The sequence below is a fragment of the Carassius gibelio genome, chromosome A20 (genome assembly GCF_023724105.1).
Source record: "Carassius gibelio isolate Cgi1373 ecotype wild population from Czech Republic chromosome A20, carGib1.2-hapl.c, whole genome shotgun sequence".
Taxonomy (NCBI): domain Eukaryota; kingdom Metazoa; phylum Chordata; class Actinopteri; order Cypriniformes; family Cyprinidae; genus Carassius; species Carassius gibelio.
Window position 1 is genome coordinate 16,011,283 of NC_068390.1, and position 14,012 is coordinate 16,025,294.

The window sequence follows — 14,012 nt, forward strand, 5'->3', positions numbered from 1 at the left end:
TTTATTTTCATTTTTGATCAATTTAATGCATCTGAATAAAAATTAATTTCTTGAAACATTTTACTGATGCCAAAATTTTGCACAGCAGATAATATGGAAAGAAAGTAGAAAAATAATAAATGCAATTCTATTCATGCAACAAAAACAAAACCTACCTCAAACTGTAACTGTAGGGAGTTGATATCTGTAATACGACTATCTCTCTTCTGATTGATCAGGTCCAGCTCGGCCCTCTGGATCTGCCTCTTACTCTTGGCATCCCGCAGCCTATCGGAGATCTGCTTATGCTTGTTACCCTAGGAGACGAAAAGACTGAAATGTTTTTAATTTCTAATATACTATAATCATCAGTCCCACAGAAAACAGCATGTTCAGAATGAGACTGGATGGGGAACCTAACGTATATGGAAGGAGAAAAAAATAGAAAGAAGAAATGGAAATCTGACCACCGCCTCCAGCTCCATCTCGAGACTCCTCTTCCTGTCCTTAAGTCTCTGTATGTCGCTCTGCTCTTTTTCTCTCTGTGTCTGAAGCTCCACTCGTTTACTCTTCTCCCATTCCATCCGCCTCTGATGCTCCACTTCCTGAGAGAGTGATACAGAGAAGGAGAGGTTAATCTACAGATATATGGTCTAATCACTCATACAGACATGAATATACTACGTAATTACGCTCCCATCATTTTTCCCTGGGCAAGGATCCACTCCACTGGTACAGTATATATTACGGTTAACTCTATGACTTAATTAAATCTATCTAATGCCATTAATTTTTTTTAAAGCAATTAATCTATTTTCCTTTTTTTATATAGTATAACAGTTTATCACAGCAGGACATTTTGCTTGTGTGATGAAACGCAGCATTACAGAATTATTACATTTTTTCATGTAAGACCAAATAAAGCATAATAAATTACAGTAATTCATAATTAATAATCGTTTGCAAGCTTTCCGATCTTTATTAATAATTCATTTTTATTTTAATTAATTTAGTTAATTTATGCACGATTTAATCAACCAATATTTTCCTAACTTAATATTTCAAAATTAACTTCATTACATTATTTATACAAATGTATGTATGCACAAAATTAATATTGCTTTATTTTGTATGTGTAGTTTGGTTTACAAGAAAAAAGAAAAAAGCTCAACATATTTCCTTAACATATATAAAGGATTAGACGGATTAGACGTAACATATTTACAGATACTGGTACAACTCACCAAAAATGTATTAACTACAAACATTTAAGAAATGGATCATGATTTTTGTTTTTCGTTTTTGTTCTTTTGACAGCCCGTGTGTATGAACAATGTACTCATACAACACATATGCACGTGGAAAAAATCGCAGGGCTTTGCGGTAACATTCTCGTGGTCGTTCAACCTCTGTCTGCCCTTGCATGCTCCACTTGCCTCACGTCGCTCTAATTCTTTCAGTCTTTCTTCTTCTCTCTGTCGCTCTAGCTCTTTCTGTCTCTCTATCCTCCTCTCCTCCTCCCTTTGTCTCCTCAGCTCCATCTCCCGGGCTTCTCTCTCTTTTCGTTCTCTTTCCTCCATCTCCTTCTGTCGTCTCCTCTCGTCCTCTCGTCTCGCTTCTTCTCTCCTCCTCTCCTCCTCTCTCTTTTGTTCCTCCTGCAGAGCCAGACGTCGCTTTTCCAGCTCTGCATTTCCTCTATGGAAATTCTCCTTTAGTTTATCCTCAAATGACGCTGACAGAGACAGACAGAAAGGTGAGGTAAGTGTCATCAAAGTCAACACAATAAAAAACAGTATAATACAGAACAGAAAAGGTATATTAAAAAAATGACTATATGATCTGAATACTAAATATTAAAAAACTACTATATCATGAGGTTAATCATTTTATTTCAACCCAAACTCAAAAGAGACTGAATCAGCAATATTTGGAAGGATCATTTGCATTAACCATTGAAAGAAACAGGTCAATTATAGAGTCAGGTTTAAAAGGCAACACAGAGTTTTGATTAATAAATGTATATTTAAATTTGGCAATTCTGTGTGTAGCTCATATAGCATCATTTAAAAATAAAATATAAAAATACAAATATCATATATCATACATATTATTCAGCATATAGGGATATATTGGTCGCCGATAATCTGTTAACATCCACTATGTATAGTATATGTATATGCAAAATGCCATTACTCTTGCTTCTCTGTGGTTGTTCTGGCTCAATCAGCTCAGTGTTAATCAGAGGAACAGGTCCGTTCAGGAGGTCACATGATTTCACTTGTCTGCAAACAAACACACACTCACAGAATAAACACAGTCTCCTCCATAACTTACTCATTCCAGCATGGGCGGGTCTATGTGTGTCTCACCTGAGTGAAGGAGGCACAAGGTCTGGAGGCAGAGTCAGAGGTAAGGGCCGTCCAGTCTTGGCCATATCAACCAGGTGCATTGCTAGAATAAACTCTTCTGCTCTCAACTGCCCATCACGATCTACATCAGCAAGAGACCTGAAGACAGAGATATATGCACATGATGTGCCCATGCACACACATTTGTGATTAACCTGGAAGCATTTCAAATGTTTAATAGATGAATCAGTTCCTAATCATCTAAGTCATCAAAACATGTTCTTCTTGAGATTAATGAGTGATTCATATGATGAGTACATTTGTTTCGTGAACTCACCATATGGTAGAAAGCTGTGTTTGTGTGAGGTTAGATGCTGTGAGGGCATTCCTGACCTGGGGACCTTCAAACAAACATACAAAAGAGTCATGCCTAAGACGCATGCAGGGATGCTATCAAATGCAAACACAGCCATTCCCTCCTCTTTCTGACATCTACAAACACACAATCACCTGACAGGTATCCGCTCATCAGCTTGTCTAGACTGTTGAACTGCTGCCGGTATTTCAGACGGGACAACTGAGGCACCGCCCAATCAGATGCATTCATTTTGGGGGAGTTACTCGCAAGGGAAGTGGTGGAGGAAGAGTTAGAACTGTGGAAATTTAGAAATAAATGATTATTGTGTTTTTCTATAAAGGTGATCATTTAATATGTAATGCTTTTAATTTATAAACAAACGCACTTATGAAGGCCTTATGTTGCACCTAATTAATAAATGTATGGTAGTCTTGAATGTACCAACTAATGCTAAATACAGATCCTTTTTATTCTCCAAATCTGCATGTTCAAATAATTCCTGAGTTTTCACTTGTAAAGCACTCTGGAATTCAGAAATTGCATTTGCATGGCAAATTCTTATCAAATGAGCTCCATTTAGCAGCTGTTCATTAACACTAATATAATCCTCTCATGAACCAATAACCCATACCATCATAAAACACAGACAACTGGTCTCAGGCTAGCTGCAAGATCAGCTTTTCCTTCAGTACTGTGAGATTCTGCTGGGACTTTTTTTATAATTGATATTTCTGAGCAACATTTGTTGAATCCTTGTTAGTGCAGTAATAACCACTACAGGCACCATTAAAATCTTAATCACAATTCATAATTATTAGCAACTCTGCAGTATTATAACTCTCTGCTGAAAGTTTATTGATTTTTAAATATTCTGAGACAACGCTAACAGGATTCAGCAACCTTCTGCAGTTCAGCATGGGCTGGAATGATAGATAGAACGTTTAGAATGTGAGATATGTCTTAGACGACTAGTGGGCTGAGATTATGTGACCTGAGGGGAATGATCATCCTGGTGACTGGCTAATACACCTCCAAACAGAGCGATAAAGCTAAAAATATATATTTTTCACTCTTTTGATAATATTCATATATAATATTCAGTATTCACACAGCGTTTCACTTCACAAGTTAATTTATTGTTTAGAGTCGAGTGGATTTACTTATGGATTATTGTTTTTTTATTATCTGTTTGGATTTATTCTAATGGCACCTATTCACTGCAGAGGATCCATTAGTTACAAGTGATGTAATGCTCAATTTATCCAAATCTGTTCTGATGAAGAAAAAAAATTATTAAATTATGTGGCTACTTTCAAGAACCTAGATTATGACATATTTTCAGTTGTTTCACACTTTTTTGTTATGTATATAATTCCATATATAATTCCACATGTGTTAATTCGTAGTTTTGATGCCTTCAGTGTGAATCTACAATTTTCATAATCATGAAAATAAAGAAAACTCTTTGAATATATATATATATATATATATATATATATATATATAAACACAAAGAGAATACTATTTAATCATTGTCATTCATATACATTCAAACAACACTGCATATTTAATATTTAATTAATCAACACATTTTTACTAAAACATTTCTTTGAACATTTCTGAGAGATGACTTGCTGGGTTAAATTTTGAAATGATTCTTTTAAATGGACAGATTCCATGGAAATTGAAACTTAGGAAAGTTTATGGCTAATTAAAAAGTTTATTAAATTGATTACGTCATACATGATGTTGCTTAATTTTATATTACCGGGATAATCATCCTGAATTAATTGTGTATATTAGATATATTGCACAGCCCTAGACCCGAATTAATTTTTCACAGTGGCACTGAGCAGGAATTAGTGGGTTTATTACAGGCTTCTGTACCACCACGTGGAGGTTGGATGACTCTCAGAGGAACCCTAACAAGATTCTATTAAGATACAAGGAGACAGCTGTACTATTCAAACACTCTGTCAGCAAATACACTCTTATTTACTACAAACTTCTAGTTCTGGCAAAACCAGCCCAGAGTAACAGGGTGTCTCAGAGCGCAGTTCTAAGAAAATCACTGTATTTTTTAGCTTTTACTGAAACAAACACAATCAAACGCTTGCATGCAAAAGATTTTATACCCAATTCCAATACAAACAGGGGTGCTGAACTTAGTATGGATGGTTCACACCTGCTAGAGCCAAGGTCCAAGAGTGAGTGAGATTTACTCAAACCACTGGAGACTGGGAATGCTGGAAAGATCGAAGAAGAAAGATAATTACTTAATGCACATACATAATTTGTTATGAATTTGTTTTATTTAACTTTGAGTTATAGATTATGCAATAAATTAGTGTTTCACTGCATGTGGTTTCAATAGTAAATGCCTACTGAATGTTCATTTGTGCAAAATGGTGGTTTGTGCATGAATTTAGGATAGAAAGGGTTGCAGTACCTGGTGTTGGTGTGAAGAAAGCTGCATTGCCGTTAGGTAAAGCTTGCACACTGAGAGAGTTGGGCATCTGAGGCAATGGACCTGACATCAGTGCAGGTACAGGTACCAAAGGGGTCATAGCAGGGGCTGCAGGGATGGCAGTTAAGATGGGCATCACTGACATGGCAGACAGATTTGGCATGGAACCCATACCTGAAACAAAACAAAGCCAGATTATATGAGGTAAATATTTTTGTATGATGTATTGGTAGCATATTGGTTGATTTTTTTATTTTTATTAATTGGTAAAATATTGAACATTTAACTGTATATCGGATAATTAGCTGTTCATGCTCATTTCTTTTGCCATTCATCTACAGCTCAGTTTTAGATAATCATCTACTTATTTAAGTTTTATTTTTTTTTTTTATTTTTTTTTGGTATTTGCCAAAGCAATGTCTCTAATTTTCAGTTTTAAGTTTAAGTTTTATTTCTAATATTTATATATTAGATCATATTATATACATCATTTTTTATTCCAGTTTTATTTGAATAACAAAACAAATATCAGCCATTTACACATTTCTGAGATTTTATATAAAAATAATAATACATGTCTTAAAAAACAATAATACATGCAAACAAACCTCACATGGCATTACATAACCAGCAATCATCTCATACCAAAGCGTGTTGATGATGTCATAGCAGGGGTAGGCGTCTTCTTCATGATGATTGGCAGGCTGGACGGGAGGGGTTGACCCTGCAGTTGCAGTTTAATTAGTTTCATTGCAATGGAGAACTCCAATCTGTCCATCTTCCCATCTTTTCCTATGTCTGCCAATGCCCTGAAATAAAGGAAGCAGCCATTCTAATTAAAAGTGGCTTACAGAACACTGATTGCTAGCACAATGTACAATTCCAGCAGGAAAACCCAGAAGTTGGTCCGTGATGACTGAGCAGCATTATTGTGAGCTTTGTTATGCCACCATATTTATTTATGAAACAAGAGAATTTTAAAACAAGCAAATGCTATAAACTCGAATCAGACATTCTGTACCTTGTATCAGTAAATCTACATCCTGTTTGTGGATGGGCGACAGTGTTTACACAAGCAGACTAACCGCAGACAGGAAGAGATTACATTTGGGAACCTCCACCCTCTAGTGACATATGTGGCTACAAATGCACATTGTCCAACACACATTCATTTCAAATGATATTATGATAAATTCAGCCATGCAAAAGCAAACACAATCCCACAGGCACATACATACAAATGCAGGTTATTTGTACGGATACAGATATGCTTTGGAGTCAAAAATACACACTAGTGTCACTAGTGCTTCACAATTGATCTTAAAATTTACATCAACATTTTTGGGAAATAAATGAGAAGGGTCATCTGAAAAACAGAAGAACATTAAGGGTGTGTGTATGTGTGAGTATACTTACCAGACGTCTGCTAGGACTGCTGTGGGGAGACCAGATTGCAGGAAGAACGTTCGTGCTTGATCTCCTAGAAAAAAAGAAAAGTTATGTGCACTGTACAAGAGCATAATATGCATGTGCATAGTATACTACCTTTCAAAAGTTTTGGGGGTTATGTATGCTACAGTAAAAAAACATCAGTACTGTAAAGTAACATTATAACTTACAATATCTGCTTGCTATTTTAAGAATCCCGATACATTTTCCAGAAAGTTTTGATAGAATGTTTAAAAGAACAGTAATTATTTGCAGAGGTGGGTAGTAAAGAGTTAAATTTACTTCGTTACATTTACTTGAGTACATTTTTGGGGTCACTAATACTTTTAGGGTATATTTAAATATGGGTACTTTTACTCTTACTTAAGTAAATTTTGGGGAAGAGAACATCACTGATAGTAAATCATAAGTCGCACCTAAGTATAAGTCGCATCAGTCCAAAAATATGTCATGACGAGGAAAAAAACATATGTAAGTCGCACTGGACTATAAGGCGCATTTATTTAGAACCAAGAACCAAGAGAAAACATTACCGTCTACAGCCGCGAGAGGGCTCTGTCTTCAGTGTAGAGTACAAAAGCACTGAGCAGCATAGAGCACCCTCTGGCGGCTGTAGATGGTAAGATTTTCTATTGGTTCATGTCTCTTAGTTCATTTCTTTTGGTTCATGTCAAACTAATTTTGATGAATAAGTCGCACCTGAATATAAGTCGCAGGACCAGCCAAACTATGAAAAAAGTGCAACTTATAGTTCTGAAAATACGATGATATATTATATATATATATATATATATATACACGCACACACGCACACACATACATTAAATACTTTTTATCTATATATCCAAATAAAAATAGACTATAGATATTCAGTATATGACCCAAAGTAACTAGTAACTAACTACTTGAGTAGTTTTTTTTTATCCAATACTTTTTTACTCTTACTCATTTTTGTGATACTCTACCCACCTCTGATTATTTGAACATAGAAATCCTCTGTAACTAACTATAATCTATCATCTTAAATATCTGTACTTCTGATCAATTTAATTTTGTCCATGCTGAGTAAAATTATACATTTATTTAAAAAAAGAAAACTCTCACTGATACCAAAACTAATGAACAGTACTGTATGTATGTGTGCGTGTTCTTACCTGACAAAAAGCCCAAAGTGGGAGCCAGAGAGTCAAATTGTTTGTCATGTTTCCCCCTCTCTTCTGGAGTTATAGCCCAAATATTAAAACCACCTGCAACAATGAGAGGGACAGAGAAAGTGAAAGGGATTTTTTGTTGTTGTTGTTGTCAAATCTCAAATCTCATCCTGGATCATCTGTTGTTTTTCTCCTTTTTGGGTTTTGAAGTTCCTGCCAGTTCTCTGAGAGATTGTCTGGTGCTTTGACAAAGGCTGTTGGCTTGTGTGATCTAGGCATTAGAGCTGTCTGGCTGGAAAGAGGCTGCATTTTTTACAGATTTTAATGGAATAACAGCGCCGTCGATCATTATTTAGTATTTACTGTAAACCATCTCGCAGAACAAGCCCACAAAGATCTATCAAAAATGTCAGTGTCCAGTAACAACTTGCTGCACTTACCATGCTCAAAGTGGGTCAATCTCAGCACATCTTTCATACATAGTGCTGAAGACAAGCTTTTTATCACCTGCTGGTGTTTTGGCACCACTCTTAATAGGTGCAGACAGTACTTGATTTGAAAAATACAGCTGAATAGAAGATCTGACTACATGGTTTCCTTCAAACACCTAGAAAGAATATTGTTTCATACCTATAAACATTATACAGATTTATAAAAAAAAAAAAAAGTTAACACTAATTATGTCACAATAATATGCTAATTGCTGAAATTGTACTCACTCTCAGGCCATCCAATAAATAGATGAGTTTGTTTCTTCATCAGAACAGATTTGGAGAAATTAAGGATTATTTGCTCAACAATAGATCCTCTGCAGTAAATGGGTGCCATCAGAATGTGAGTCCAAACAGCTGATAAAAGCATCACAATAGTTCACAAGTAGCCCACAAAACTCCAGTCCATCAATGTCTTATGAAGTGAAAAGCTGCATTTTTATAATAAATATATAGGAATTTTAACTTATCTCTCTCCTGTTTCAGACGAGACAGCTTTTTCAGTGGAGAAAGCAATATTAAGATTAGAGAACTTATATTTGAGCTAAAAGCAAATGTTTTAAGTTAAAAACATCCTAATAATGAATTTGTTTTGTGGATTATTGTGCTGTTTTTATCAGATGGTTGAAGACTCGTTCTGACCCATTCACTGCAAAGGATCAGTTGGTGAGCAAGTGATGCTAAATTTCTCCAAATATGTTCCAAAGAACAAACAAACTCATCTACATCTTGGTTGGCCTGAGGGTGAGTACATTTTTTGGTGGGTGAACTATTCCTTTTATGAAAGAATGGGGTAAAAATTTACACATCCTCTTATTCATTCTTTCTTTCTCAGCCTCTCTGTTTCTCTGGGGAGGAAACACACTACTTCCGGTTCATGTTTTGTGCATTGTCAGCAGTGATAAGATTCAGAAAAAGGCCATCATGATTAATTAAGTGCAGGTCTGTTAAATCACATGATGTCTTTCTTTACGTAAATTTAGCCAATTCGACAAAAGATAAAAACTATTTAACAATAATCGGCCTTTACTTTAGGAAAATGGAGCTACTTTTTATGACTAAAAAGGAGCAATTAATCCAACCTTTAAAAATTTTTTTAAAAAAAATTAAGCTCTAAAGAAATGAACAGTACTTCTAATATGTATGAACTCATGTGACTCTAGTAATTTTAGTATTTTAATAGTCAGCAGTTTTGTTTTAATTTTACGTGAGTCTGAACACCTTATGGGAGCCAACGTTTTGATGGTGAATCTTTACATTTTGAACAACAATTTAAAAACATTTAACATTGTAAAACAGATACACTGTATAGGCTGATCTGCTAAAAATTGATTTGCTTAAACAGTTTGCAGTAACAAATCCACAGCTTTTCTTTCCTGCAATGTCATTCTATTGTAAAGCACATATGATACCAGAGGCAGAGACACTCAATGTTAAGTCAGTGAGCCTAAAAGCAACCCCAGGACATATTTCAATTTTTGGGTGGAATTATTGGGATACAACAACAAAAATAATTGTTCAGCACTACTTTCTGCACCAACTAGTTATTTGTACCTTTTACAGAGAAGTCAAGGACAAACGGTACCACAATCTCCTAAAACTGAAACGTGGCAAAAGACTGTGACAGTGTGTGAATCAGGGAGTCTGTGTGATGTAGTATTCAGGTACTCTTTTGAGAAATTTTGATCCCTCCAGTCCACACAGTGAAACATGTCCAAGGTTTATTGCTTATTCTGGCCCAATTAGCTATATATAAAAAAAAGGTAAGTGTAAGTGTTTCTAGATGCTAGAGTTTCTCTGTTTTGAAAATGTAGCAGGTTTGCTTTTTTGCTGATTTAGCATTAGTGCTTAGACAGAAACACATACATAATAATAAAAATAAAAAAGAGTTAGTATACACAGATACCAAATAACCTCGCAGACACAAAGAACATATTCCTCAACATATCCAAAATATTCCTCGTAGTGCTGACATAAACGTTTATTTGAGATGATGTAGCTTTTTAGCTTTAGTCCATATAGCCATTTACACAAATATGACTGATCATAGAAACCAACTACTAGTATTTAAACCTGCAACCTCAGCTTTCATACTTTTACTACCACCCTAATGCTTTGCCTTCAGCAAACAGATCTGAAAATCCCACCTGAGATTTTCTTAATGTCTGGAAATTGTGTCTAAACAGTAAATGCCTTAGTTTTGCTTCACTTTAAAGTGAAACACACCTAAGTTATTAGACAAACTCCACTCACCCTGCTTGCTCTCTTTGTCTAGCTTATCTTGGACTGTAAGATAAATATTGTATTAAAACATTAGTGAAAGCTGACTTAACCCACAGCAGACTGGTGTCTCAATCAGTATATCTGAAAGGTTCCTTCTTCAGATTTCACTGAAGTATAAATGTACTACAAAGTTTTTGGACACGGAACCATACACATTTATTGTACAGAATTAAACATATATTAAACACATGCACAAATTATTCGTTCATGATACAAAATCAATAACATGCATTTAGAAAAAACATTTCTGAATTTATTTAACAAACAAATGTGCTCCATATTGTATACAATTCAGATTCATTGACTTTATTTTATAGTCTTGAACATTTTTGATCTTAGTTTATTTAATCAAAAATATTACCACCTACAAAAATATAACAGGTAAAACCCTACAAAACTACATTTAAGGTTGAGATCAGGCAGAAATAGCTCCTCAAGGTAAAATTTGTAGTAAATTTAAAAATAAACTAATGCAAATATTAGTCTTTCCCTATTTAAACAGGGAAGCAGTCATTAGCAACTTTCAGCTGGGTGTGTTCTGTACAAACACTATGCTGACTCTAAAAGAAATGTGACCGTTCTGATAACGGCGTCACTAAAAGTCTGTTCAACACCAGAACCTTTCAGGTTTTTCTTATAGTGCAGCTCTGCTAATGAGCTGTGTCTAAGCCTCGTCATCCTTTTAAAGGGATAGTTCTTACCAAATTTAAAACCTCTGTCGTCATTTACTCATACTCATGTTGTCCAAAATTTGTGTGACTTTCTTTTGCAGAACACAAAAGATATTTACAATTTGTACCTAATAGGTTCTAATATGTACACTTTAAGCACTAATAGGTACAAAATGAACTCTTTAGGTACAAATTGAAAAGTTACCACCCCAGTGACAGCTTTATTTCTGAGAGTGTGTCAACATTCCAAGATGTCTGAAGCCATCGAGACCTCTATGAGGAATGAAGTGAAATTTTCACCATTCACTTTAATTGTATATAGAAAAGACCAAGTTGGACATTCCGCTACACCCCCTTTTTAGTTCCACAGAAGAAAGAAAATCACATGGGTTTGAAAATACATAAATTTAAGTAAATTATAATGTGTTTAAAGAAAATTCATTTCTCTGACACACAAAAAAGCTGTGCTCTTACCATTCATGATTGCAGGTGGGATGTGAGGGACCCTCTATTCAACTTTTTGGATAACATTCATCTGGAGAAACAGAGAGAAAGAGAGTGAGGAGGATTTTACATGCAGACAAGCAACAGAAGACACACTATGAACGAAATGAAGCAAGACAGAGACTGCGAACAAGTCAAAATGGGACTAAATGGGAAGAAGAGAACAAGTAGAGAGTAGTGAGAATGGGTAAGAGGGCTTTAAAGGTTGAACAAAGGGAGATGCAACTCTTCTCAGCTGCTCTTGAATATTTTGCCCATTGTTTCTATCCATTTTCCTATTTTACAATCAATCATGTTGTTTGCCATTACACACACACACACACAAGCATCCAGCCACATCCCTGTGTACCATCACACACTCACACACAAACAGGATATTGATTTTGCCTGAACATTTTCACCTAATGCAAAGCAACTGTTCGTCTCTGTCTTCGCTCTAAAGCTCTTTCTGGGAAACCAGCCCTGCATCTCACAGCTGAATCTGAGACAGTGCTCCATGAACAGACTGAACAAACACAAGCTAAACACAAACTCCCTTTACATCTGAGGAGGCTGAACCCATTTAAACAATTACTGGAAAAATCTAGAAGTCCAGTAAGGGTGTGAGTTACAGTGTGTACAGCTACATTCACAAAGCAGCAGATTGTCAGTCCTAAAAGTACTGTATAATACTCTAAATACTGTATAGTCCTGTATAGTCCTGTATAGTTTTGCTTTGTTTTATGTACTGCATGCATTTTCAGTCACGTGTTTTCAGTTTGTGTGGTCAAACATAAATATAATCATAAATAAAATCCTAAACTAAATCATTTTGAATCATTTTTCAAACAAGAAGTTTAGCTTTTTATATTAATACACTTGATAGTTATGTCATTTCAGGGAACATATAGGTTTATGAAAAAGCAATCCATCAGTTACAGTAATTATTAACACTTACTGCATTTCTCTGTAGTATTCTCAAAGAAAAAGATATTGAAGCAGTTCAATATCAGTCTGTCCAATGGTTACTTTAGAGCCATTTCACAGAGTTGATATAAGTTCAAATTCCATAATTTATCATTTGTTTTAAATAGAAGTCACTGGAATTCTTTCAAATGGATTGGCAGTATTTCAGCTGAGCCACTGCTATGGGGAGGCAGTAGTGGTGCAGCTCGGTTATTAACCACTCAGAAGTGAGAGACAAAATATTACATCTTTCAGTATCTGCTCCGTTATGTTAGAGTGCATTAGTATACAAATCAGCACATCTCTGCACTTCAGCTGTCAGCAAATTTTCCTGCAGTATTGGGAGTGTTTGAATCTACTTTTTCAAGTGCTAATTAGTCCTTGCCTGCCAGTGACTAACCTCATTTGCTTCAATACTGTTATATCAGTCTGCTACATCAAAGGCAGAAAATATCTGATTATCACTTGGTTGAGAAAGTGCTATGCACCAAAAAATACTCACTTCTGATGTTCTACAGATCGCTGTATTTAGTATTATCAGTAAAGCTTCGTTTCTGATTCTTGTTACTGAGTCATTAAGCCAATCAAATTTGAAGACCAGAGCTAACTGTTAGAAATGATAGAAATAGTAATCTTCACATATCTACTATATAGAAAGTTTAGAGGCCCAAATTGCACAATCAATTCTCATTCCAACCTTGCAGTGTAAACTGTACATTTACTCTAATATTAATAAATGATCATTGCTATTACAATTATTATTGGTTAGAAAGTTTGGTTAGATAAAAATTGTCAAAGCTCTTCACTCTGCAACATGCGCTTTGATTTCACATTAGGTATTTCTTTTACATTTACCATTAATCATTGACAAAAACAAAGATTTTCATATTTCATAGTCCTTTTTTTCTGTCTGCTTAGCACAGGAATCTTAACTTACAATGCCACAAACAGCTTAGAAGGTCCGCACTTACAAAACAGCCCTGCATTATTGCATGCACAATGTTGTGCTTTTATGGCTCCCAGGAGAATCCGAGCTCTGTAAGAGCATTGACTGATGGATTATCTATGCTTTATGCGTAAATTACATTTTAGCACAGGATTTCACCGTTACATCAGTATACGGTACCTTTATTACCTCTTCACCAGCAGGCTGCAATCCAATAACAGCAAGTTTCTCGAGTCAAAAGTGTCAACCAACTAAATAGCATAAATAAATAATGCAAAACATCATAGCGCAAAATATGCTGTCTGATCTACTAATTCTATTCCTTTTTCTGAGCTCTAACTCTCTCACTGTCTTAATGAAAAGTGACCCAAGTTCGAGTCCCTGCTCGAGTTCCTTTCCGAATCCTGTTTCCCTCTCTCC

General features: G+C 35.3%; 1 protein-coding gene across 4 annotated transcripts in view; it reads right to left on the reverse strand.

The window, feature by feature from the left end:
- Nucleotides 1-14,012, reverse strand: part of itsn2a (intersectin 2a) — a 34,913-nt gene that overhangs the window by 12,661 nt on the left and 8,240 nt on the right. For 3 of the 4 annotated variants that reach the window (XR_008148602.1, XM_052534343.1, XM_052534342.1), the window contains exons 2-14: nt 11,672-11,732; nt 7,756-7,848; nt 6,569-6,632; nt 5,798-5,961; nt 5,135-5,326; nt 4,871-4,931; nt 2,838-2,980; nt 2,665-2,728; nt 2,349-2,486; nt 2,173-2,261; nt 1,412-1,711; nt 447-580; nt 156-296 (exon numbers count right to left, since the gene is read on the reverse strand). Coding sequence is in view for 3 of the 4 variants with exons in the window: in XM_052534343.1 (XP_052390303.1) it covers nt 156-296; nt 447-580; nt 1,412-1,711; nt 2,173-2,261; nt 2,349-2,486; nt 2,665-2,728; nt 2,838-2,980; nt 4,871-4,931; nt 5,135-5,326; nt 5,798-5,961; nt 6,569-6,632; nt 7,756-7,848; nt 11,672-11,678 (1,590 nt within the window). In the remaining variant the exon portion in view is untranslated. The remainder of the gene's footprint in view (nt 1-155; nt 297-446; nt 581-1,411; nt 1,712-2,172; nt 2,262-2,348; nt 2,487-2,664; nt 2,729-2,837; nt 2,981-4,870; nt 4,932-5,134; nt 5,327-5,797; nt 5,962-6,568; nt 6,633-7,755; nt 7,849-11,671; nt 11,733-14,012) is intronic. The other variant, XM_052534344.1, reaches the window with a different exon arrangement.